This window comes from Perognathus longimembris, chromosome 7 (genome assembly GCF_023159225.1).
Source record: "Perognathus longimembris pacificus isolate PPM17 chromosome 7, ASM2315922v1, whole genome shotgun sequence".
Taxonomy (NCBI): Eukaryota; Metazoa; Chordata; class Mammalia; order Rodentia; family Heteromyidae; genus Perognathus; species Perognathus longimembris.
Window position 1 is genome coordinate 22,728,987 of NC_063167.1, and position 27,516 is coordinate 22,756,502.

The 27,516-nt window shown below is 41.9% G+C and overlaps 1 protein-coding gene across 6 annotated transcripts in view; it reads left to right on the forward strand.

The window, feature by feature from the left end:
- Window positions 1-25,577, forward strand: part of Ago1 (argonaute RISC component 1) — a 37,358-nt gene extending 11,781 nt beyond the window's left edge. For 4 of the 6 annotated variants that reach the window (XM_048350879.1, XM_048350877.1, XM_048350880.1 and 1 more), the window contains 12 exons: window positions 181-328; window positions 4,889-5,008; window positions 5,582-5,713; window positions 5,838-5,971; window positions 11,468-11,652; window positions 15,557-15,716; window positions 15,899-15,989; window positions 17,676-17,870; window positions 20,446-20,580; window positions 21,152-21,253; window positions 21,799-21,998; window positions 22,222-25,577. In XM_048350879.1, coding sequence (XP_048206836.1) covers window positions 181-328; window positions 4,889-5,008; window positions 5,582-5,713; window positions 5,838-5,971; window positions 11,468-11,652; window positions 15,557-15,716; window positions 15,899-15,989; window positions 17,676-17,870; window positions 20,446-20,580; window positions 21,152-21,253; window positions 21,799-21,998; window positions 22,222-22,330 — 1,711 coding nt within the window. In that variant the 3' untranslated portion in view covers window positions 22,331-25,577. The remainder of the gene's footprint in view (window positions 1-180; window positions 329-4,888; window positions 5,009-5,581; window positions 5,714-5,837; window positions 5,972-11,467; window positions 11,653-15,556; window positions 15,717-15,898; window positions 15,990-17,675; window positions 17,871-20,445; window positions 20,581-21,151; window positions 21,254-21,798; window positions 21,999-22,221) is intronic. The other 2 variants (XM_048350878.1, XM_048350882.1) reach the window with 1 other exon arrangement.
- Window positions 25,578-27,516: the final 1,939 nt, after the last annotated feature.

Genomic DNA, 27,516 nt, shown 5'->3' on the forward strand with positions numbered 1-27,516 from the left:
TCCTCCTTAAATCTTTGGCTTTTCCTCTGTAGCCCCATATTGCCTGCTTTTCCATGAGTGGCAGAGGTCCAAGAGGTCAACTAGGAGGAAGTAAAGGCTGAAGTTTTCTGTGGTATGGATCTAGAGAGAGGTAAAATTGAATGCTGGGTTACGACATCACTTTTCCTTTTCCTTAAACAGGTTTCCTTTGCAGCTGGAGAGTGGACAGACAGTAGAGTGCACAGTGGCACAATATTTCAAGCAGAAATATAATCTTCAGCTCAAGTATCCCCACCTACCCTGCCTGCAAGTTGGCCAGGAACAAAAGCATACCTATCTCCCACTAGAGGTGAGACTGCCAAATTTTGGTTGGGCTAGTAACAGGCATTGTATCTAAACTTATTAAAGTCCATAGTTGATTCATAATGGCTCATCCTCATTTTAACATTTGGAAAAGTGACATTCTGAGAAGATAGTAGGTAATTCTCATGTGCAACGTAAGCCTCATTCTTACTTAATTCTTTTCTTGTTCCCAGTCTTACTCTCACATTCAGGGCTGTTAGACAGAAGGGCAAGCTGTATTTACTGTTTAATAAGTAAATTATTTTGATCAGGGCAAAGATATCAGATACCCACATCATGTTCTCTTACTTTCTCTTTTCTTGTTTAGAGTTAGGGATCCTAAGTGACCAGGAGTGACAAATATACTTTATTTTTAAAGAAAATGGAGATAAATATTACCTATAATATACATTCTCTTCCTCTGATGGTTAATGCTTTCCTTTTGAAAAAGTTTTAAGAACTGGAGGTATGGCTCGTGTGGTAGAGTCCCAGATGTGAGCCTGAGTTCAAACACTAGTGCCAGCAAAAGAAAGAAGGAGAGAGAGAGGAAAGAAGGAAAAGGATGGAGGGAGGGAGGAAGGAAGGAAAAGTTTGAGCTCTAAGACATGTACTTTTATATTGCAGTACACTTTGAGATACTGCAATTAAAATATCGTAATGCTATTTAAGCTGTGGAAAACTTATACAGAATCACTGGGTTGTGTTTAATTTGATGTACTCTAGGTAAATTATCTAATGAAAAACTACTGTTGACAGTTTCATTGTCTGGCCCAGTGTTACTCAAAAAGTATGATCAGTGTACCAACAGAATAGATTATTACCTGGAGCTTGTTTAAATGCAAAATATCTACCCATATCTACTGAGTCAGAATCTGTCTTTTCAGAAGGTCCAAAGGGGATTCATACACACAGTAAAGTTGAAGGAACACTAGCCTACACTATCCCCTTTTTTTCCCCAGTAGCAGAAGTCAGATAGCTTAGACCAAAGTTCAAGCCTTCTGTGAGCTTCAAACATTTTACACCTAACCCAAGGAAATGAGACTGAGAAAGGACCTTCAAAATGAGTAGCTGCTGATGGCACAGAAAGTGGGATGAAAACAATATTTTCTGAAGTATAAACAAGTTTTGGACTGGGGACATAGGTCAAGTGGTACAGTACTTGTCTAGTAAGTGTTAGACTTATAGATTCATTCTCCACAATTGCAGTGGGGGAGGGGACCCAGAGGTCTTTAGGGACAATTGCAGCTGAGAGCCGAGATTTGCTAGCAAAACATTATTTCTCGTTTTGTTTCTGTTTTGATAGTACTGGGGTACATGCTTGCTAGTCATGCACTTTTACCAATTAATGCCCTAGCCCAACAATAGTTCTGCTTAATCAATAAGGTGAATAATTTATGTAATAATTATTTCTTGACTTATCATGCTTCTACTATGTGTTATAAACTCTTAAGTTTTGGGAATATAGAGTTTTATAAGAGACAAGATTCTTGCTGTTATGGAACTTATATTCTGGAAGAGGAAGACAGACAGTAACTGGATAAGAACATATCACGATTTCAGATGGTAGTAAGTGCTATAAGAATAATAAAACAAGCTAGGCAGTAGAGGCTCATGCCTATAATCCTACCTGCTCAGGAGGCTGAGACCTGGCAGTTCAATGTCAGCCTGGATAGAAAAGTCCACAACACTCCATCTCTAATTAACCAGCAAAATGCCAAACTGTAGGGATGACTCAAGTTGTAGAGTGTCAGCTGTGAACAAGATAGCCAAATGAGAATTTAAGGCCTTGAGTTTAAGCCTTGCCAGCCACAAACAAAAATAATAGAACAGCTTAGGCCAGATGTGGTGTAACAATATATTTTATATGTATCTATAATTATGTTTAACATCTTGAGGATGTACTTACTACACTGTTTCCCAAATTGGTCTTGCTATTTTACAATCCTATCAACAACTAATTAGGTTCAAAGTTTTGGTCAGATGGGACTTTACACTAGTTAAAATAGGAATCTATTGGAAGATATTTAAGTAGACCAGTGAATTACTTGAATCTTCATAGCTAGAAACTAGAAATAGCCTCCAGTCAAGTTCAATGTCTTCATTACATTGTTATCCAAACCAGTGAAAGGCTCAGCAAAATCATTTGTTCATGTTCAAATTACAGTTGATTCCTGCTTTTGTCCTTTTTTTGTCATGTTGTGTTATTACATGAAATTTACCATTTTAACCATTAAGTGTAGAGTCTTGCGGCATTAAGTATATTTACAATGTTATATATCTGTCACTATTGTTCATCTCCAGAATCTTTCACCCTCCCAAAATGAAATCATATCAAGGAAATAGCAACTCTCTGTATCACTCCCCTCTAGCCCTACTAATGACTATTCTAGTTTATGTTTCTGTGAATTGGATTATTCTAGATACTGTATATAAGTGGAATCATTAATATTTTTCCTTTGTAGATTGGCTTATTCCTCTTAGCATATCATCAAGGTTCATTCATGTTGTGAGATCTTAGAATTTTTTTTTTTTTTGCCAGTCCTGGGGCTTCAACTCAGGGCCTGCATACTGTCCTTGAACCAGTTTGTGCTCAAGGCTAGTATTCTATCACTTGAGCCACTGCACCACTTCCAGCTTTTTCTGAGTAGTTTTTTGGGGTTAGAGTCTCAGGGACTTCCCTGCCTGGGCTGGCTTCAGGCCCCAGGTATTTCCTGCATTTTTAAGGGCTAATACTTCTTTGAATGTGTATACTACATTTGGTTTAAATGTTTGTCAGCTGATGAACTCTAGACTTATAGCTATTGTTTGTAATTCTGCCATGAACAAAGGTACACACACACACACACACACACACACACACACACACACACACACACATATATATTCAAGCCCCTAGTTTTACTTCTTCTGGTTCCATACCTAGAAGTAGAATTACTAGTTTATATGGTAATTTCTTTTTGAAAAACATTATTTTTTATTATCTTTACATAATTAGACAAAGGAGTTTCAATTCAACATGTCAATTTATGTGTACAATGTATCTATCTATCTATCTATCTATCTATTTATTTATTGCCAGTGGTGGAGCTTGAACTCTGGGCCTGGGCGCTGTCCCTGAGCTCTTCAGCTCAAATGGGACTCTACCACTTTGAGCCACAGCTCCACTCTGGTTTTCTGGTAGTTAATTGGAGATAAGAGTCTCTCAGACTTTCCTGGCAGGGCTGGCTTTGAACCGTGATCCTCAGATCTCAGCCTCCTAAGTAGATTACAGACTTAAGCAACCAGCCCAGCTTCAATGTATCTCGATCAGTGTCACCTCTTCCATCATTCTTCCTCCTTCCCATCTAGCTTGTCTGTTATGTTTCCTTGTTCCATTGTGATATATGTACTCTTCATTTGTCTGCCCTCCTCCTTTAAAGCCCTATGCCCTTCAGAAAAGGCCTGTTTCAGTTACCAGGTATTCATTTTAAGCTGTATGTTACCTTTGTGTATACCATACTTCAGTCAATTTGATTGTGTATATATGCATATTGTCCTGTATATATTTTCACATATAATTATATTTTAGCAAGCTTTCACATTCATATGGAAATTCTATATTTAATTTTTTGAGGAATCCCCACAGCATTTTCCACTTACATTCCTACAACCAGTACACAAAAGTTCCCATTTTACCACACTCATCTTTTAGTCTTGCTAGCGTTAATTTTTAGGTGAAACCATCTATAGGTAATGCTATAACTTTATACTTTTTTTTTTTTTGGCCAGTCCTGGGCCTTGGACTCAGGGCCTGAGCACTGTCCCTGGCTTCTTCCCGCTCAAGGCTAGCACTCTGCCACTTGAGCCACAGCGCCGCTTCTGGCCGTTTTCTGTATATGTGGTGCTGGGGAATCGAACCTAGGGCCTCGTGTATCCGAGGCAGGCACTCTTGCCACTAGGCTATATCCCCAGCCCTATTTTGTATATTCTTTAGAATACGGAATTTAAAAAACAAGTGACTTTAGCCTGGTTTTCCCTCCCATTGTTTATCATGATCTCTAGGATTAAGACAAAAACTAGTACATAGAGAACATTGGCCTTATGAAAACAAACTATATATTTCATTGCATTTAAGCCTTCACAACAATATCTTGAGATAGCTAGTATTTTTTCCCATGTCTGAAATAAAAGAAGCTGAATCTCAGAGTGGCAGCGAGATCTGCTCAAGGTGACTTCACTTAGAAATGCAAAGCTGCACTTCAAACACAAGACTTCCAAAATCTATTGACTCTATTCTGCCACAAACCTTCCTCTTCCTGGCATCCTGGATTTGGTGTTTTGGGAAGTAGAAGTCAGCATATCAGTAGACATCTAATCATTTTCTTTGGGTCCCAGAATGGAGAACCAAGTAGCAGATGGTGTTTCTCACATTAGTAGAGGATACTATCAGTTTTACACATCAAGTAAATCTCAAGAATGTATGCATATATAGCCATTCTGTAGTCCTCTTTACCCTGCTTTATAGCCAAGATTTCTTGTTGATAGCCTATACTCAAGCCAGAGATACCTGTCTTTCTCATTTTCTCAGGTCTGTAACATAGTGGCTGGGCAACGCTGCATTAAGAAGCTGACCGACAACCAGACTTCAACTATGATAAAAGCTACAGCTAGGTCGGCACCAGACAGACAGGAGGAAATCAGTCGCCTGGTTAGTGGAGCTATATAGAAATGATTGTTTATTTACCCAGCCTCTAGGGGCCTTGAGAGTGCTTTGATGCTGTATTTAAGGGGTTTAGACCTGGGTTCCCAGGTCTAAATTTGTTGCTGTAACTGACTCCATTGGGTTGTTCTTGCTTCTTGACCCTTTAGTTACTTGGCTTCTATTTCCCCTCCTGTATAACTTCCTTCATGATCAACTTCTATTTCTTTTTTCTTTTTTTTTTTTTTGGCCAGTCCTGGGCCTTGGACTCAGGGTCTGAGCACTGTCCCTGGCTTCTTCCCGCTCAAGGCTAGCACTCTGCCACTTGAGCCACAGCGCCGCTTCTGGCCGTTTTCTGTATATGTGGTGCTGGGGAATTGAACCTAGGGCCTCGTGTATCCGAGGCAGGCACTCTTGCCACTAGGCTATATCCCCAGCCCTCTATTTCTTTTTTATCTCCCACTTATCCCCATCTTCCCATCCCGTTTTAGTGCTATTTCTTTGTAGTCTCCTTGAGACTCAGAGGGTGAGTGGTATTGCCAGGCTACTGCTTTCCTGAAATCTCCATATTTTGCTCTGCAGATGAAGAATGCCAGCTACAACCTTGATCCCTATATCCAGGAATTTGGAATCAAAGTGAAGGATGACATGACGGAGGTGACAGGGCGAGTGCTGCCGGCGCCCATCTTGCAGTACGGCGGCCGGGTGAGCAGGGTCAGGGCCAGACAACATCTCTGGGGAATATGGGGGTGGATGGGTTGAATAGCCTGGGGCTTTTGCTCCCTACCCACTTGGCTCTACTGAGGCTCACCTGGGCGCCCCCTCTGTCTATCCCTAGAATCGGGCCATTGCCACACCCAACCAAGGTGTCTGGGACATGCGTGGGAAACAGTTCTACAATGGTATTGAGATCAAAGTCTGGGCCATCGCCTGCTTCGCACCCCAAAAACAATGTCGAGAAGAGGTGCTCAAGTAAGGAGGGTTGGGTGTGGGGTTGGAAGTGTGGGAAGGACCCCAGAGCTGCTGCTTTTGCCCTCAGAGGTCAAGATTGATTTGTAGTCTGCTCTGTCTTGATTCAGTCTGCTTTGTCCATTCTAGCTCACACTGTTCCTTTTCTGTCTTTAATAAGATCCATAAGGAGAATTCAGTAAGAAACCATGTCTATGTCAGAGATTATTTAGGCTATGAGTATCCTAAGGAAGACCTAAATTTTATTTATTTTTTTCCAGTCCTGGGGCTTAACTGAGGGCCTGAATACTTTCCCTGGCTTCTTTTTGCTCAAGGCTAGCTATTCTACCACTTGAGCCACAGTGCCACTTCTGGCTTTTTCTATATATGTGGTACTGAGGAATCGAACCCAGGGCTTCTTGTATACAAGGCAAGCACTCTACCACTAGGCCATATTTCCAGCCCGTTATGTTTATTTTTGCTTGTAATAAACATAGTAGTGATGACTATAATGTTTATACCAACATTGTACTTACATGCCTCACTTATGTTTCTCTCATTCGGTCTTGGAGCTTGAACTCAGGACCTGAGTGCTGTCCCTCAGCCTTTTTGCTCAAAGCTAACATTCTACCATATGAATCCAACTTTCCTTCCTGCTGTTTTGGTGGTTAATTGGAGCTAACAGTCTCATGAAGTTTTCCTGCCTGAGCTGGCTTTTAACCACAATCCTCAGATCTTAGCCTCCTGAGTAGCTAGGATTACAGGCATGAGCCCCTAGTGCTTGGCTCTGTTTCTTTTGTTTTGTGTTCAAAGAGTAGATAATGATGTTCACATTTTCGGGAGACTCAGGATTAAAGAGGTTAAATAACTTGTCCAAAGTTTTGCACATCAAGAACATGTTATGTGGGCTGGGGATATGGCCTAGTGGCAAGAGTGCTTACCTCACATACATGAAGCCCTGGGTTCGATTCCTCAGCACTACATATACAGAAAATGGCCAGAAGTGGTGCTGTGGCTCAAGTGACAGAGTGCTAGCCTTGAGCAAAAAGAAGCCAGGGACAGTGCTCAAGCCCTGAGTCCATGCCCCAGGACTGGCAAGAAAAAAAAAAAAAAAAAGAACATGTTATGATTGATATCACATCAGACCTGAGTTCAAAACTCCTGTTTTTAATTGGGATCAAATAGTAACTTGTTTATCTGGTCCTCTAAGCTGTGTTTTATGAATAAAATTTGTTCACTCAGGTCCAAGTGACCTGAATTAGGAGACCATAGTTGGAAGAGCATCATTCTGTCTGAGGGACTGGAAGTAGGTGGCAGAAAGGAGAAAAATGATATGGCTTAAAGCTTAGTAGAACACTTGCCCAGCTTCCCTAAGGATCTAGGTTTGATCCCTAGCACTGCAAAGAACAGTTTAGGACAGATGATGTCATCGTGGCATGTACTGACAGTTTTAGCCACAAATCCGAGACCACTGTGGGCAATGTAGTGAGGCCCCTCTCAAAAAAATTAAGTTTTTATTTCATAGATGGTTTAATGAAACTGGCTAGGGGAATAAGGGCTCTAGTAAGTGAATAAATGCATGAAAAAAGTTACAGACATTTCCTTATATGGTTTTTTTAATTGAAATATGTTAAAATGTCACAAAACACACTAAAGTATGTAGTTCAAAGTTGGCTTTCTGGATGTAGAATGGGATCAATATATTCTGGGAATGAATAAGAGTCAGTGGATGGGGCTGGGAATGTAGCTTAGTGTAGAGTGCTCACCTAGCATACAATAACCCCTGGGTTTGATTCCTCAGCACCACATAAACAGAAAGAGCCAGAAGTGGCACTGTGGCTCATGTGGTAGAGTGCTAGCCTGGAAACTCAGGGACAGTGCCCAGGTCCTGAGTTCATCAAGCCCCAGGACTGGCAAAAAAAAAAAAAAAAAAGTGGAGCTGACCATTTTGGTGTGATGAAGATAATGGAGATATATGGCCCTGTTGGCGTCATAAGGCCTTGATGTCTTGGTAATTAGTTCTAGCAGCTCATGATGGATTCAGTGACTCTGGGTCTGGCCCTCTCTTCTCCCTACCATATCCAAATAGATAGCCACCCATCACAAATTGTAATTTCTTTTCAATAGTTTTTTTCCCTCCTTTTCCTTCTCTTTCCTCTTCTTCTACCTTCTTTTCCTTTGTTCCTTCCTTCCTTTCTCTTTCTCTGTCTCTCTCTTTCTTTCTCTCTCTTCCTCCCTCCCTTACCTCCTCCTTCTCAAACCCTTTTCCTGTTCATTTGTTTGTTTTTGGTGCCAGTACTGGGACTTGAACTCAGGTCCTGGAGCACTATCCCTGAGCTTTTTTTTGCTCAAGCTTTAGCCACAGCTCTTTCTGGTGGTTAACTGGAGATCAAAAGTCTCACTGGACTTTCCTGCCTAGGCTAGCTCTGAACTATGATCCTCAGATCTCAGCCTCCTGAGAAGTTTGGATCACAAGTATGAGCCATCAGTACCCAGCTCCTGTGTTCTTTAGATTTTCACTTAGGTTAGGCTACTTTTTAACTTGGTTTGGCTTTGGTAGTGAGTACTTAGCAATATTGGAAGAACACCTGATTCTGCCTTTGTGCTATAGCTATTTCTTTGGTAGCTCTTATCTCTCTGTTTTTCTCTTTTTTTCTTTGTTGCGGTATTAGGATTTGAACTCAGGGCTCTGTACTTGCTAAGCATATGCTCTACCATTTGAACCATGCCCCAGCCCTTGGTGTGCTTCTCTTACCCCTGTGTCCTTCCCCCCTCTAGTTCTTTTTGAGAAACTGATAAAAATAGAACCTTAGGGGTAAGGGGTTAATATTTTGGTCATCCTCTTCTCCCAATGACCCTTAGATACAGGAGATAAAAATGTGACTTGACCAATAGGTCAGGGATGATACTCAGTTTGATGTGTGATTTCGGGCTAGAAATAAAGATTTCTGAGTGTTTAACCATGACAGTAGATGAGAAGATTGTCCAGGAAGAATGTGCAGAGTAAGCAGAGGCTGAAAATAGAATTAAAAAAGAAAATTAGTAAGTAAACAGAGCAAAGTCTCTTTAAGTGAATAGGAAGAGGGTATCCAGAACACAGAGAAAAGGCACTCATGGCACTAGAAGGAAAGAAAGGGCATCAAGGTTGCTATGGAGTTGGAGAAATTTGTTAGTTGGGTATGGATGAGAAAGTTTTTTAAACTCTTAATAAAACAAATTTTTGTTTTTCTTATTAAAGAGGCTCTATTGCTTTTAGGAGATAATTGCAAGACATTTCCTGCTGTAGATATCTCTCAACACGTCTGGTTCCCAGTACTGGATACAGTATTCCAATGATAGTCTGGTAGTAGAGAGGACATAGGGAATATCCCACTGTTAATGGAATCTGGTAACACAAAGTCTGGTAAATGCATGAGCATTTTTGGTAACTCTGCTACAGTTGTGTGCAAAGCAGAGAAATGGAAGAAATATAACAATGACTCTTATTCACATGAAAGAATTGTCAGGTTGTAGCTTTTAATTTTGATGTTTATTTTTAGAAAATACCAAATAATTCAGAGAACAATATAAAGAATACTCATTTTGTCAAACTTTTTTTTTCAAAAATAAACATTATAAATAAATTGGATATTTATATCCTCAATCCTAGTCTCTTACTACCTTTGTTATTGTTGTTGCTGCCTGTCCTGGGGCTTGAACTCAGAGCCTGGGTGCTCTCCCTCTCAAGGCTAGCATTTTAATACTTGAACCACAGCTCTACTTCTGGCTGTTTTGGTAGTTATTTGGAAATAAGAGTCTCACAGACTTTATTGCCCTGTCTGGCTTTAAACTGTGATCTCTGATTTCCAAGTGCTAGGATTATCGGCATATGCAACTGGCACCTGGCTCATTCCTCCCTTTTGATGAAGTCATTTGTCAAGCATTATTATGGCCTTCCTATCCAATTTATATACTTTCAAAACTATACATATGTAAAGGATTTAAATTTTTATTTGATTCATTTATTTATTTTGTTGGTCATAGGGCTTAAACTCTAGGCCTGGGCTAGCACTCTACTACTTTGAGCCAAAGCGCCACTTCAAGTTTTCTGGTGGTTAATTGGAGATAAGAGTATAATGTACTTTTCTGCTGGGGTTGGCTTTGAACCTCTATCCTCAGATCTCAGCCTCTGAAAATTACAGGCATGAGCCACCTATGCCCAACTGATTTAAAATTTGAGATAATACTATTATACTTTTCTTTCTTGTGTACTTTTACTAAAGAGATTACAAATACTTCTATTATAAAAATTATTGATATTTAAGTGCTGTATAATAAGTTTCTAAACGTTCGCTTTTGTTTCTATATTACTGCTTTTAATTATTTAGGTTTTGTTTCTGTTTTTAGTGCTGGGGACCAAACCTAGGGTCTTGTGCATGTTAGGCAAGTGCTTTATCAACTTAGCACTTTTGAATAAATACAAGATTTTTACATTTTACAGAGTAACTTGTTTGCTATCCTTTGTAACCCATTAGTGTATTCTATAGCTTGTATTTACTCTCCTGCCTATATACTCTGTACCAACTTTCTTTTCCTTTCCAAGGGTAAAAAGTCAGAGGAACAAAACTAACTTATGAATTGGCTATAAGGCTTCAAAGCACCAGTTGGGGTATCTCCTGTGCTCTCCTAACACTGAAACAACCTCTCTTGTGAGCACAAAGGCCTTGCACTCAGACATTGCTTACTTGTTTGGATATTTAATGGATTCTGTGTCTACAAAAGTCACAGTCAGAGCTGGGTGCTGGGTGGCTCACACCTGGAATCCTAGCTACTCAGGAGGCTGAGATCTGAGGATCATTGTTCAAAGCCAACCTGGGCAGGAAAGTCCATGAGACTCTTAACTCCAATTAACCACCTGAAAACCAGAAGTGGTGCTAATGGCTCATGTGTTAGAGTGCTAGCCTTGAGCTGAAGAGCTCAGGGATAGCACCCAGGCCTGAAGTTCAAGCCCCACAACTACAAAAAACAAAAAGTCTCAATCAAGTAGGACAAGTGGGAGGCTTGGGAATTCCTATAGGTGCCTCCTCATAGACCCCTTCCTTACTATTCCCTCTAGTTAAATACTTACCAAGCTCTATGTTGTACTACTTAATTATAATTATATATATATATATATATATATATTTTTTTTTTTTTTTTAGCCAGTCCTGGGCCTTGGACTCAGGGCCTGAGCACTGTCCCTGGCTTCTTTTTGCTCAAGGCTAGCACTCTGCCGCTTGAGCCACAGCGCCACTTCTGGCCATTTTCTGTATATGTGGTGCTGGGGAATCGAACCCAGGGCCTCATGTATATGAGGCAGGCACTCTTGCCACTAGGCCATATCCCCAGCCCCTATAATTATATTTTTAACACTAGCTGTAATTATATCTCATTTGTGTTAGAATCTCTTAGTGTCTGTCTTAGTAAAGCATCTAAAGCATTCAGTTAGAGGTATTAAAGTGAGACTTACTGCTTCCTGTTATGACTGTGCTTGTGCTACAGGAACTTCACAGATCAGCTCCGAAAGATTTCCAAGGATGCAGGGATGCCCATCCAGGGTCAGCCTTGTTTCTGCAAATACGCACAGGGGGCAGACAGTGTGGAGCCCATGTTCCGGCATCTCAAGAACACCTACTCAGGGCTGCAGCTCATTATTGTCATCTTGCCAGGGAAGACGCCAGTATATGGTACAGTTCTCTTGGAACAGTAATAATAATAGCACTCTTCTAAGTACATTCCTGGGGACTTTTCATGGAGGAGTCTAGAGAATTGTGGCTTTGGCCAGTCATGTCTTTTACTATCAGAGAAATACCATCCTATATGAACCATTGAGTAAGCCCATGGTTTGACTTAGCTGCTCACACACCCTTGCAGTAACATTCACTGGTACTGTCTTTCTGCCAGGCTAAGGTGGTCAGAAACCTGTCCTCAGGAGTGTGTTATTAGGACATTGTACAGCACAAACAGAATGTGGGGTGATTCTGCTGCTCTTTTGTTGCCTGGTAATGACTTGGGTATTTTGAGAGATTTCTCTTCTCTTTTCCTGTTTGTTTGTTTTTTTCAACAGGCCTCAGGCTCAGCATTCCATTTTGTTGATCTCTCCTCCTTTAAAGAAACTGCTGTTCTTAACTTGGCTCAGCTCCTCTGTGTTTATGTTCCCATCTAGTCCCTTTGAGACTTGATGCAAACACCATAGCACAGTTCTACAAATTTACTGTCTCCTTTGGCTTCCCATTGTTTTTCTTCAGATCTTGTGAATGAGTTCTCTATATTCTTTATGCTCATATCCTCACCAGCCACTCATTAGCTTATTTCCTCCATTTTGACTATCTTTTTCCTCAGCCTCCTCTACAAAGGTCACCACTTATTACCACTTCTTCTGTGATTTCTGGGTATTTTTTTCCTAATCCACCTTATTTTCTGTCTTTACCAAGACTGCCTAGTATTCTTCAGTTTTCTGTCCTTTGTCTTCTATCTTTTCATCCTATTGGTTCTCATTCATTTCACTGATTTCACCCATTACTTATTGTTATAAGTTATAGTAATAAAGTCATTATCCGGCTGGGAATATGGCCTAGTGGTAAAGTGTTTGCCTCGTATACATGAAGTCCTGGGTTCGATTCCTTAGCACTACATATATATTAAAAAAGCCGGAAGTGGTGCTGTGGCTAAAGTGGCAGAGTGCTAGCCTTGAGCGAAAAGAAGCCAGGGACAGTGCTCAGGCCCTGAGTCCATGCCCCAGGACTGGCAACAAAAACAAAACAAAGGGGGCTGGGGATATAGCCTAGTGGCAAGAGTGCCTGCCTCGGATACACGAGGCCCTAGGTTCGATTCCCCAGCACCACATATACAGAAAACGGCCAGAAGCGGAGCTGTGACTCAAGTGGCAGAGTGCTAGCCTTGAGCGGGAAGAAGCCAGGGACAGTGCTCAGGCCCTGAGTCCAGTCCCCAGGACTGGCAAAAAAAACAAAACAAAACAAAACAAAGTCATTATCCATCTCTTGATTCTTTTTTTTTTTTTTTTTTTTTTTTGCTGGTCCTGGGGTGCGAACTGAGGGCCTGAGCACTTTCCCTGGTTTCTTTTTGCTCAAGGCTAGCACTCTACCACTTGAGCCACAGTGCCACTTCTGGCTATGTGGTGCTGAAGAATCGAACCCAGGGCTTTATGTATACATAGAGGCAAGCACTCTACCACTAGGCCATATTCCCAACCCCAACTCTTGAATCTTAATTCTCATCCATCCCTGTAGCTTTTCTCCCTTCATAATTTTAACTTTCCTTCTCAAGTCTTTCTGGCATAAGAATACCAGATAAGACTTTTGTGACAAGTATACCAAAATAAATATACCAACAAACAAACCCCAAAAAACCCCCCTTCATTGATACCCACTCACTACGCCATCAGGAGTTTTCAGGGCCATAATCTTACCTTAATCTTTCCAGCTTTATCTTGCAGTGTTCATTTGCCACATAGGCTAGAAATGGAAAGAACACTGGTTCTGAATTTCAGTACTGGTTGTAACTGATTTAGACAAATTACAGAGATAGGGTCTTGTGAAATTTTTGCCTGGCCTGGCCTTGAGCTGGTGGTTCCCTATCCCTGTCTTTTTTTTTTTTTGCCAGTCCTGGGGCTTGGACTCAGGGCCTGAGCACTGTTCCTGGCTTCTTTTTGCTCAAAGCTAGCACTCTACTACTTGAGTCACAGTTCTACTTCCAGCTTTTTTTTTTTTTTTTTTTCTGTTTTTGTGGTGCTGAGGAATTGAACCCAGGGCTTCATGCATGCAAGGCAAGCACTCTACCACTAAGCCACATTCCTAGCTCTCTGTCTCTTAAGTAGCTGGAATTATATGCATGAGTCATTGTGCCCTATCACTATTTAAAATAAATATAAGCTTATTAAATTACAATGCACAAATAGCTTAAATTTTCAGTTCAATGATTTTTCACATAGTGTCACAATTGTGTAACTAACAAGTGCCTAGCAGACTGTTAGCACCACCCAGGTTACCACTATCCTACCCCTACCCTATGGTATCTATTTTTGGTTTCTAACACCATAGATTAGTTTTGCCTGATTTTGAATTTTAAATAAGGTTTAAATTGTACTGTATTGTATGTACTTTTATTGCATCTGGCCTCTTTCACTTAAGTTTCTGAGATTCATGTTGTATATAGTTACCATTTATTATATGTTTTCCATCATAGAAATATAGCACATTTTACCTTTTTTTTTTTCTCCCCTTCAGTACTTGGGTTTGAACTTAGGGCCTCATGCTTGCTAGGCAAGTACTGTACCACTTTAGCTGTGTATAGCTGTTCTTTATAATGCCTGTGTTGAATATATATTGTTTTTACATGTACCCTCTCTGCTCCCTTGCCTCCCTTCTTTCCTTTCTTCCTTCTTTCCTTCTTTCCTTTTTTCCTTCTTTCCTTCCTTCCTTCCTCTTTCATTCCCTCCCCCCTTCCTTCCTACCCATTTGCCTAGATGATGTCCTTGTTGGGATATCAGAAAAGCACTTCAAACTCAAAATATCACATACACACAAAACTTTTAGCTTCTAGCTAAAAGTTATTTATGAAATATCTTTTCCCTTATGTATCTAGTCTCTTGAGTTCTTTAAATATCTCTTGAATCCACTTGCTTCTATCTCAAAAACTCAACTGTGTTTTTTTTGTTGTTTTTTGTTGTTGTTGTTTTTGCCAGTCCTGGGGCTTGGACTCAGGGCCTGGGCACTGTTGGCTTCTTTTTTGCTCAAGGCTAGCACTCTGGCCTTTTCTATATATGTGGTGCTGAGGAACCGAACCCAGGGCTTCATGTATACGAGGCAAACAATCTTCCCAGCCCTCAACTGTTTTGTTTTTGTTTTTGTTTTTTTCCTTTTGGTGTTAGGGATTAAGCTCTAAACACAAGTATCTAGCAACTGAATTATCTCCCTAGCCTGAAAACTGTTCCCATATTTCTTCTGTAGATCAATCTAGTGAACAAATTTTGTTCTTCTCTTGCTCTCCTTTTTTTAGTTGACATGGCTTTCTAATTTCTCAAATGACTTAGCAGATGATACATGTTTGTCTGTCTGTCTGTCTACCTAGCTATACTTATCTATTTATTTTGAGTCAAGGTCTCAATGTATATAGCTCACAAACTCACTATGTAGTCCAGATTGGCCTTGAACTCTTCAACCTCCTGCCTCAGAATCCTCAGGTACTGAAATTACAGGCATGGACCACCACATCTTGCCAAGAGTATATTTTTATTTTTGCATGCTGTTCCCACTGCCTGGAATGGTCTCTCAAACCCTTCTTCTCCACATTTTAGTTCAGTTAGTACTTGCTTAAAAATACCTTCCTGACTAGGTTATTATCGTCTATTATATGTTCTCAAAACTTCATGAAGTTTTTTGTTGTAGCATTTACCAGTGTTCTAATTTCACAATTTTTAACATTAGTCACTAGATGGTAAGCCCTTTAAGAGTAGGGATCTAATATGTTTCTGGTCACCATTGTTGCCCCTGGCACTTCAGACTGCCTGGCATCTACTGGGCATTTAGTAAATTTATTGACTGCACTCATCAGTTCTCTCCCTGTCTTTAGCTGAGGTGAAACGTGTTGGAGATACACTCTTGGGAATGGCAACACAGTGTGTGCAGGTGAAGAACGTGGTCAAGACCTCACCTCAGACTTTGTCCAATCTCTGCCTCAAGATTAATGTCAAACTTGGTGGCATTAACAACATCCTAGTCCCACACCAGCGGTATGAACTCTGTTCTTCATTTACTCTTGTCATGCTACCCTACTGGGAATTGATAGATTCAGGACTCTGACCACACATATTAAATCAGACATATAAGAGGGAGAAGACCAAAATGGGTACCAGATAGTGCCAAGGAGTAAAGATCTAGTTCCTCACCATTGTGTTTTCTCTTTCTTGCTCAGCTCTGCTGTCTTTCAACAGCCAGTGATATTCCTGGGAGCAGATGTTACACACCCCCCAGCAGGGGATGGGAAAAAACCTTCTATCACCGCTGTGAGTAACTCTTGCTTTGTAGCTTAACTCTCAAGACTACATATGATTTTCATCCCTTAGCTCTGGCTCCATAAAATGTAGTTTTAGCTCAGTGTACCTATTACCTGTAAAGCTAATTTTGTGTGGAATGGGTTTTTTTTAGGGGAGGATGGCTGTGGCCAGAAACTTGGCCAAGTCTCCCATTGCATTTATAGCTTTCTTTTTACTTACTTACTTACACACACACACACACACACACACACACACACACACACACACACACACACACACACACACACTTTCTCTGAAATCTTTAAGGAATTTCAACTTAGTTGTCAGGACTGTCCTTTCCTCGCTTTCACCCTCACCCTTGATCCATCTAATAGATTAGACATTCTCCAGTTTTTCTCCTGACTCTTTTGCTATCCCCTGGAACATCCTAAATTGCTTAGAATCTATCCCTCCTTTTTCTGTTTCTACCCTCATTTTTTTTTTGGATAGCTGGGTATTGTCTTAGTGTAAGGGTAGGCAAAGCACTTCCGTATACTTATTCCACTTTTCCTTCTGGCCAACCCTCCTGGGTTATGGCCATTGTCCCTTTTATTGGCATCAATTACATGCATACTTGTCATAGTGGTATGGTTCCTGGGTAGCTTAGCATATGAATGGGGAGGGGGTAAACTTGGCCTAGGTGAAGTCACTGTTTAGTTTGCTTTTTTTTTTTTGTTTTGTTTTGTTTTTTTTGGCCAGTCCTGGGCCTTGGACTCAGGGCTTGAGCACTGTCCCTGGCTTCCTTTTGCTCAAGGCTAACACTCTGCCACTTGAGCCACAGCGCCACTTCTGGCTGTTTTCTGTATATGTGGTTCTGGGGAATCGAACCCAGGGCCTCATGTATACGAGGCAAGCTCTCTTGCCACTAGGCCATATCCCCAGCCCTGTTTGCTTTTTTTTTTTTTTTTTGCCAGTCCTGGGGCTTGAACTCAGGGCCTGAGCACTATCCCTGGCTTCTTTTTGCTCAAGGCTAGCACTCTACCACTTGAGCCACAGTGCCACTTCTGGCTGTTTTCTATATATGTGGTGCTGAGGAATCGAACCCAGGGCTTCATATATACAAGGCAAGCACTCTAGGCCATATTCTCAGTCCCTAGTTTGCTTTTTATTTTTTTTTTTTTCTGAGACTGGGATTCAAACTCAGTATATGATGCTTTCACTCATTGGCTAGTGCTCACCTGAGCCATGCCTCCAACCCTACAGTTTCATTTCTCTCTTTCTCTTTTTTCTCTCTCTCACTTCCGAGATAGAGTCACTGTATAGACCAGGCTGGCCTCAAACTCTGGATTTTTCTGAAGGCTAAGATTATAGGCTTTGTCCAATGTCTGCCTCAAGATTAATGTCAAACTTTGTGGCATTAACATCACCACATCTGGTCAGTATTTGACTTAGTAGTATTATATCTTTAAATACTCCTCTGCAAGAGATAGATGTAGGTCTTGCACTGGGTAGTATATGTACTGCAATGGTAGTGAAAGCAGGTATTCCTATCAGATTAAGTAAAACTTGCATTATGGTAGAACAAATTGAAACTAGGGATCCCAAGCCCCACTCCTTTAGTTATAGTTTTGTTGCTCAGAACTCTTTCTCTAAACCTACAGTGTGACTGAGGGAGAGTGACATTCTGAAGGTAGATCCTTTCTCTTTGCTTGTCAGGTGGTAGGCAGTATGGATGCCCATCCCAGCCGATACTGTGCGACTGTGCGGGTGCAGCGACCACGGCAGGAAATTATTGAAGACTTATCCTATATGGTGCGTGAGCTGCTCATCCAGTTCTACAAGTCCACACGCTTCAAGCCTACTCGCATCATCTTCTACCGAGATGGGGTCCCTGAAGGCCAACTTCCCCAGGTAGGGCATGTAGTAGGTAGAAAAAAATGTTCATGTTGAGGTTAGAAGGCTAGTTGCTTCTACCTTTTTTAAGTTATTGGCACTGGGAAGTATGCCAATACTTAGGAAGTTTTGTTAAGTGAGATAGGCTTGGGGTCAAGGATCACAACTGAGGAGTGAGGTATATCTTCTATAGATCTTGTAACTGAAAAGCCTTAGTCTACTTACCAGTTGGTTTATGTTAAAGGCTGTTGATACCAATAGTTCTCAAATGGCAATAAACCTCAACCTCACCCAGAGGGCTTTGTGTGCAAACAGTGAATTTCCATTTCAACGAGTTTAGGATGCAAGCTGTAGAATTGGCAAGTCTATCAAGTTCCTAGATAATGCTGTTGGTCTAGTACCTCTAGTTTGAGAAAAAATGCCGGCAACTTCCTTTTATTGTGCTTTTCCTGTCTGTTTTCATTGCTAAGCCTTCATATTCATTCATGTTTAGACTAGTGTATGAACAAGTCTTAACTACTATTAACTACTGCTTATTGGGCACATCTTATGAGTTATGTACTATGCTTAGACCTTCATATTCTATTAGTGTTTACAGTTGCTCTGGGAAATAGGTGACTATTTTCACTTGGCCAGTGAAAAAACTGAGGTTGGGAAATGTTAAGTGATTCTTCATTGTTACTCAAGCTAATGAGTGATGGAACTGAGATTCAGACACATGGTCTTATTCCAAGTCAATGCTCTTAACCATTATGCTCGGTTTTTTCTAAGTTATCCATATTGGGGCTGGGAATATGACCTAGTGGCAAGAGTGCTTGCCTTGTATACATGAAGCCCTGGGTTCGATTCCCCAGCACCACATATATAGAAAATGGCCAGAAGTGGCACTGTGGCTCAAGTGGCAGAGTGCTAGTCTTGAGCAAAAAGAAGCCAGGTACAGTGCTCAGGCCCTGAGTCCAAGCCCCAGGACTGGAAGAGAAAAAAAAGGCTCTAAGTTATCTATATTTTCTTTTTAAAAAATGTCTGGTGCCTTCATATTCCCTTGGGTTGAAATTCTACTGTTTAGTGAAATACTCAGCAGTTACTAAGCCTTACTAGGCTTCTCTGTACCTTTACTTAATTCCCTATCTTAGTTTTCACAGTACCTTTATGAGGTAGATCTTGTAAATAACATTAATGGAAGAAGTTAAAGAAGATCTAGAGGGGTTTAATAATTTGAGGCTAATACAACATATAAATCTTAGTTTAGGTGAGAGAAGGGTTGACATTGTTCAAAAGAAATTTATTCTTTACCTGACTTACATAACTGTAACCCCTCTGTACATCATCTTTATAATAACAACTTTAAAAATTACAGGCATGGTGGCTCATGTCTGTAATCCTAGTTACTCAGAAGGCTGAGATCAGAGGATCTTGGTTTGATGCTAGCCTGGGCAGGAAAATCTGTGAGACTCTTATCTCCATTTAAGCACCCAGAAAAAAGCCAGAAATAGAGCTGTGGCTCAAGTGGTAGAGCACTGCTTTAGGGATAAAGGCCCAAGGACAGTGCCTAGGCCCTACGACTGGCACACAGAAAGAAAAACAATTTGGTTTAAGACTATTTCCAGTTGATTTCAAATAAGATACATCATTTCTTGGCCATACAGTGCAGGCAACTGTTGCTTATGATTATTGGCCTATGGTAGCTTCCTTAGCTTATCTCTTTTGTATGTGTATGTACTTGAATTCCGGGCCTATGTGAGCCCACTCTACCACTTGAGCCATAGCTCCATATCCAACTTTGTGGTTAATTGGAGGTAAGAGTCTCAGAAATTTTTCCTGCCCAGATTGACTTTGAACTTTGATCTTCAGACCTCCCTCAGTCTCCTGAGTAACTAGAATTATAGTCCAGAGCCACGAATGCCTGTCTTCCCATTATCTTCTTGATCTTTAAATTGACTTAACATTGGACATTGTGATTTTTTTTTTTTCTATGAACTTTGGTTTTTGTGTCTTAAATTTTTTTTTCTGCTTTGGTTGTACTGGGGTTTGAACTCTAGCACTCTTATTGCTGAGCTACTCTGGCCCTGTTATTTTCTGCTTGTAATTTTTTTTTTGGGGGGGGGCGGGGGGTCAGTTGTGCACCTGGCTGTAGTTGTGCACCTGTGCTTCTTGCCTAGACTAATGCTTGGGCACAATCTACTTAAGTTAGGCTTTCCATTGTAGCCAGGATAACTGGTGGACCTCTCTGTTAAGGAGGGGTCTAGCAAAATTTTCTGCCCAAGTTGCCCTTAAACTGTGATCCTCCCAATTTAAGCCTCCCAAGTAGTAAGGATTTGCCCACATGAGCCACCAATACCTGTCAATGTTTGGTCTCTTTATGCATGAAAGCCAACTGGGAGCTCTTTTTTGATGCCAAGCCTTCAAGCCAAGGTTTTACAGGATATATCAAGTGAACAGAGTATAAGATTGATTTTTGCAGGAAGGGTCTATCATCCTTGTTGAGCATCAGCTTTGAAAGAAGACTATACAAAAGGTATATTGACTGTGTTTTAGTGTGTGAACTCAAGAAGAGCTGTGTCTTTCCTTGTCTTTCTCCTCACACTGTGCCTAGATCCTCCACTATGAACTACTGGCCATTCGTGATGCCTGCATCAAACTGGAAAAGGACTACCAGCCTGGGATCACTTACATTGTGGTGCAGAAACGCCATCATACCCGACTTTTTTGTGCTGACAAGAATGAGCGAGTAAGTGAGGGATTGTTGAGGTCATCAGTGGCCTACGCTGTCTGTTTTCTTTGTCTTGGCAGAGAAGTCCTTAAGATAAAGTCTGACATTTCAGTCTTCTTCCTACAGCATACTCTATGGCTTCTTTTCTTTTGGCTCTTGTTGTCCATTCCCTTCTACTCCCTTTCCTTAGTGTTGGCTTTTCATCTTCCCTTATACTTTTGCTCCCTCCTCTTAGCTCTGTGGCCTAGATCCTGTATATAGACCAGCTCCCAGATAAGAGAAGTTTTATTTAGTGAACTTTCCTTTGTGCCAGACATGTCAGACATTGTTTCAGGTGCCTTCCTCACAGGATCCTTGTGAGAAGAGATATTATTATCTCAGAAAGGTTAAATGATTTGTTAAGATGCACAGCTAATAGATGGCATAATCATAACTTTAGGAACCCATTATTTCAAGACCTAGAAGAACCCTTTAGATCTTGAAGATCTATTTTATATCTTTGTGCTTGGAATTCTGTGGAATGGAATTCAGCCAAGCCCTAGTTACAGCTGGGAAAATCCTAAGATCTCATTTGTGTTTGTCTCTGCAGATTGGGAAGAGTGGTAACATCCCAGCTGGGACCACTGTGGATACCAACATCACCCACCCATTTGAGTTTGACTTCTACCTGTGCAGCCATGCAGGCATTCAGGTAGCGGGGCTATGTCCTGGGGTTTCTATTGGGTTAAGGATTAGTTGGTTATCCTCATTGCATCTAGAATATATGTCATAACAGGATTGTGCTCTCTCTGTCTTTTTGCTGGTCTTAGGGCCTGAAGTCAGGGCCTGGGTGCTGTCCTTAAGCCCCTTTGTGCTCAAGGCTAGTGCTATACCACTTAAGGTCCATAGCTCCACTTCCAGCTTTTTCTGAGTGGTTTGTTGGAGATAAGAGTCTCAGGGACTTTCCTGCTCGGGCTGGCTTTGAACTGCAATACTCTGATCTCAGCCTCTTGAGTAACTAGCATTACAGGCATGAACCACTGGTACCAGGTAGGGTTGCCCTCTTAATAAGCCCTAAGGGTGCTTGCACATTGCCCATAAGAAGGGTGCTTTATGACATTGTTGTTTTTGTGTCTGTTTATAGGAATGGAGGAGGGAAGGAGTTTTTCCATCATAGTAATGTCCCAGTAGTGATTGTTTTCCTTATCCTCAATCCCCTCTGTCCAACCTGGAGCCCTCACCTTCTTTTTTTTCCAGGGTACCAGCCGACCATCCCATTACTATGTCCTTTGGGATGATAACCGTTTCACAGCAGATGAGCTCCAAATCCTGACATACCAGCTGTGCCACACTTATGTTCGATGCACACGTTCCGTTTCTATCCCAGCACCTGCCTACTATGCCCGCCTGGTGGCTTTCCGGGCACGGTACCACTTGGTGGACAAGGAGCATGATAGGTAAGGCCTGGGATCTGGCTAGCTTCTATTTTGTACTCTTTCAAGTTTCCTTGAGTAGAAGGACATGAGTGTGCACAATTTTGTACCCTTGGGCTTAATCTGCATAAACCTGGGTTGAAGTTTTCTCTAAAAGTTGATGTGGGAATAGCATCCAGGGATGGGTGATGGAATTAATAGCTCAGTTCACCAGGTAGGACCTTTTTTTTCATTGTTTTCTTTTCAGTGGAGAGGGGAGCCACATATCTGGGCAGAGCAATGGGCGGGATCCCCAGGCCCTGGCCAAAGCTGTGCAGGTTCACCAGGATACTCTGCGCACCATGTACTTCGCTTGAAGGCAGAACGCTGTTACCTCACTGGATAGAAGAAAGCTTTCCAAGCCCCAGGAGCTGTGCTGCCCAAATCCAGAGGAAGCAAGGAGGAAGGAGGTTGGGTAGGGAGGAGTGTAGGAGGCCTTGTTTTTTCTCTACAGAGGGGTGTAGGGGTGGGGAACAGGGCCAGCAAGACACCACCAGCCAGAAATCTCTGATATCAACCTCATATCCTGCTCCATCCCTCACCCTGTTTTGTCGCATCTGGCCCTGACCCCACTGGACCAAGATGGGCAGCACTGGTGCCCACCATACACACAGGTGTCTCATGTGACTCACAGTGCTAAAGACTCATGCTTAACAGCTTGTTAAGGTCGGCTCTGAAGCCCTGTGGACAGAAGCTTGTAGGTTTGGGTTTGATACTTTAGATGGGAAAGTGAGGGGCTTGAGAAAGTGGGTGGGAGGAGGGAAGGATTTTTTAGGAGCCTTAATCAAAAAAAGGTCTAGATTTGTTTAAGAAGAAAAATGAAATCAGACCCAGATCAATATTTTAGGATACTAGATGTTTTCATGGGTTCAGAATCCAGTTTGTAGGAAGATTTTTAATGCTAATGGTTTTGGTTGTTCTTCCCTCAGCTACCCACCCCCAACTCCTGCCCACTGCCTTTTGCCCTTATTCTCTCACATTTCCTAACCCACCTTACACCTCCTCCTTGACAGAGATCCAGCCCCCTGGTAACACTTAAGGCACTATGGCACTTAGCTCTGAAGTGACACGACCCTGTCTTCCTTCCGCCTGCTGGTGGGTAACCAGTGCCTTCCCTGTAATGGTAATGCTGCAGAACTGCAACCTTTTGTACCTTTCTTTGTGGGACCGGGTGGTGGGGGTGGGAGAAGGAGGTAGGTGGGGAACAAATATCCCAACCCAATAAGCCTCCAGCCAGAATGCCAGCTATTTTCCATTTGAAGGAATTGACTTCCATACTCGTTGAGCTTTTAAAAAGATCGCAACCTCAAGATGGTTAGAATCCATTGACATTTGCACTTTCAGACATGACAAGTCTCGGAGCTGCTGAGATGACTGGCCCCTGGCCTTTTCACTTATACTTCCCTCTTCTCTGTATCCCCATCCCTTCCACCCTGCTTGGTCTGGAGTTACTTTCATATAGCATTTCTCACTCTTGGCTCTTTTTCCCCCCCTAATGGTCAAATCTCTTATGTTTCAATATTTCTTAACTGGGGTGTCTTATAACAGAAGATCTTTAGGTCTAATGCGAAAAAAGAAAAGAAAATGAAATGTTATTTTTATACCATAACTTGAGTCTATTGCCAAAATCTGGAAATTCCTCTCATGTCTGATGAGTTTACATCCTGGAAACATTGAGCCATCAGAAGGAACTATGTATCTGACTTGTTCTCTGGCCTGGCTAGGTAGGGGTGGTTATTTTCCCCAAAGTGAGGCTCAGGCTCTGTTCTTCCTCTGTGCAAATAATACCTTTTTCTTGCTACAGGCTTCCTCCTCTGCACTGTTCTGCACTCTTTCCTGCAAGTATATCTTCCCTTCCTCTGGACTGGACTGTCCTTTAACCCTTTGATTCATCCCAGATTCTAGCATGTCCTGTGGACAGGCTGGGGAATTTTGCTGCTCCCTTCGCTTCTGTTTACACAAATGAATTTTTCCTGGTTTCCCACTAGGGCATGTGAGTGGGTGGCATGGGCTTTCCCCCCCCCCCCCCCCCCTTTGAGATAAAGGGTTTGGCTGGCTTGCAGTACTAGAGCAGGAGGTTCTTGCTTACTCTCTCTCTTTCCCCTGTACCTATGCTTGGGATGGGAAGGTTCAGCTTCAGTGTACAAATTCTTCTTTTTGAAGAGCCTGGGCTTGGTTTTACCCTACTCTGGTGATGAAGCTATGATACTTTACATCTAGCCCAGGATTGGCAATCAGCTAGAGGAAGGAAGGTATCAATTCTGGCCTGTAGAATTAAAGCTACCCCTTTTCTCTTCCCAGCAGCCTTTGTACAGACCCAGATTTGCTATGCAAAACAATCTATTCCAGGTTCTGTTCTAGTTGGCTACCTTGTTCAGTAACTTCACAGAAAGGTAACATATATTCCTTATGAAGAAAGCAACAGGGCTGTTGAGTAACTCCTCCTGTATGTACATTTTTCTGCTGGCTATAGCATTGGGTGTCCAATGGGCACAGGCCCAGTGAAAAACAATGGAGGGTCCTGAGAGGAGGCAGCTCACTGGAGACCCTACATTCCTTACACAAGTGCCTAAAGAGAGTGATGCCAACACTCCCATCTGCCCTGTCCATCGCCTTCATATACAGTCTACTTCATGTTCCGTCACCCTTTGGGGAGAAAGCTCTCCTAGGACAATGGGCTCGCGTGTAATCTACTACATTGGGTACCTTTTGGGGCTAGGATAAGGGCATTATTCCTGGAGGGTCCAGTCATTCACCAGCATTTGCAAATGCCCATCGGGAACAGGTGGAAGTCACTATTCTCAGCAACAAGTTTGTGTTCTTTCCTTTCTTCCCTTTGCCTCATTCTTTCCAGTTGGGCTTTGAGCTGGGGCTTGAAAAAGCATTTCTAGTCCTTTGGCATTATATGTGCCATTCAAGAAATAAAAGCAAGAGAATGAGCTTGGATAATGATGAGAAAATTTTTTGCTTATTTTTTAGGGAAAAAGGCTTAACAAATTCATGATTGTGTTATTTATTCTTGTTTGAAAGGTGGCACATGCACAGGTGTTGGTAGCAAGCTTTAGCTTGCTTGGATGTGGTTGCTGCTGCAGTGCTTCTTATTAAGTTCTGAGAGGACCCCAGCCTTATCCTCGTAGGTCTCCTGCTACCTTTTTCCCACTGTTTTTAACATTCCCCCACCCTTCTTCACTCAACTTGGTTGCTGGCTGGCCTGTCTGCCTGCCTGCCTGTCTGCCCATGTAATGAATTCTCTGTATGACTTGCACTGTTAACTGGCAAGGTCAGGCTAAACACCTTCACTGCATAAGACCAAGAACCTATTCTCCATGCCCAGAAATGTTAATACTGAGTTGAACTATCCTCAAGCTTACACTAAGGCAGAGCAGCAGACCTGCCTGGCTCCTGGGAGTTTCCACACCTGTCTTTGGAGCTAGTTTCTCATTGCTTTCTCTGCTTCCTTTTCTCTCTGCCCTAGGGCCTCCCTTTGCTAAGGATGACCAAGGGTAAAACTTTTTGAGTATTCTGAGTTGGGGGTTAGAGAATGGGAAATAAGAGGAAAAAGTGAAAAGAAAAAAAGGAATGGAGAGAGTTTGGGCAAGAGATGGGAAAGGAGAGCACTGCTTTTTGTTTTTTCTAGTCCAGCATGACCAATTGGCTGAGGTGCTACTGCTGGCTACAATAGCCTTGGAGCTATTGTTGCCAGGAACTTAAGCTTAGAATGAGGCTGAAGAAGAAGATGCCTACAAGTTTGAAACCTCCCTAAAAATCTGCTAGTTTCCAACTGCTAGGTATCTCCTTTGTGGTCTCCTCTTTGGCTGAGAAGCAGTGTTTTGTTTTTTTTTTCTGTCCAGAATTATATGAATGCCAGTACACATGATGGACAGCAAAGAGGACACTTAGCTGACTTAGAGATAACGGCAAGGCTGGTAGGACTGTATTTCAGACTTGGCATCATGTATAACAGGGAAGAATGGAAGTTCCTTCTCTTCTGGGGCAGAAAAGTCATCTTAAACAAGCCAAAAAGCAGTTTTAGGAACTATGTTGAGGAAAGTTGTTTTTTTATTTATGTACTGGGCTTAGGTCAACTTAGGATGGTAGCTAAGATGCCTTCCTTCTTGACATCTGATCATGGCAGGGATTTGGCAGGGCACTCTTTCCTACCTGGCCTTTTAAGCAGACTGGAGAAGAGGGATTCTCTGGTTTTCTCTTTTCCCCCACTCACTAGGACTTGCCTTCTCCCTGGGCTGGGAGAGAGGCTGGGTTGGTGCTCTCCCCTTACTTTACTCCTACTGACTTCGAACCTCTGGCTGCTGTTTGGAAGCCCAAGAAAAGGAGTGAAAGGAATGGGCTCAAAACAGAATAATATAGGGAAGGCAGATTTTCTCTTTGAAAAGGAAAATAGGAAACTCCAAGAATTGTGCAAGTAAAGACAATTTGTCCCAATGCACTGAGTCCCCTAGTGTAGTAGCAATAAGGTAAAATGAAATGACTTTTCCTGTGCACACAGTCCAACCTGACTGGTGTTTGATGTTGCACTTAGCCATGTGGCGGGCACGTGTGACTACTCTGGGTTTCACTTTAGTTTCTGAACTTTATATCCCTCTCAAGTCCAGCATGGATGGGGAAATGTCCCTGGAGCCCCACAGCTGTGTACTTGTTTGCATTTGTTTCCCTTTGAGACTTGTATTTGTGTCCTGCTTTGAGCTGTACCTTGTCCAGTCCATTGTGAAATTATTCCAGCAGCTGTAATGTACAGTTCCTTCTGAAGCAAGCAGCAGCAGCACAATTCTGTTTTATAAAGACAACAGTGGCTTCTATTTCTAAATTGCAGTCTCTCGCTCTTTTTTTTTCTCCCTACCGGCAAAATAAACTATTGGGATTAATTATATCTCTGATAAGTTTTAGAGTGGAATAATAGATTGTTGTGCAATCATACTGCACAGGGCCTCTGTGTATTCTTCATTCCACAAACATGCAAAGCACTGTGCCAGCAGTAATGTGGGAGAAGGTAGAGCACAGTTCAAAAATGAGGAAAGTAGGGTGTCTAAGCTTCAAGTTTGGTAGGTGCTATAATTATCTACATAGTTTCCTTGTATAGGAAAACATAACAAGGAACTGGCACAAGGCTGTACCAAAGAAGATATAGAAAAGAAAGGGTAGTTGGGCACCAATGGCTCATGCCTGTAATCCTCAGGAGGCTGAGATTTGAGGATTCCAGTTTGAAGCCAGCCTGGGCAAGAAAATCCATGGGATTATTATCTCTGTTAACCACAAAAAGCTGGACAGAGAGCTGTGGCTCAAATGGTGGAGTACTATCCTTAAGCAAAAAAAACAAAAAAAAGTGCAGGAGCAGTACCCAGGCCCTGTGTTCAAACCCTAGGACTGGCACTGAAAAAAAAAGGGGGGGAGCAGATTGGAGAGACAAGATAGAATAGGACTCGATGGCTAGTAGAGGCTACTACCAGGTTAACTACTTGTATATGTGAGTACAACAGTATCATCA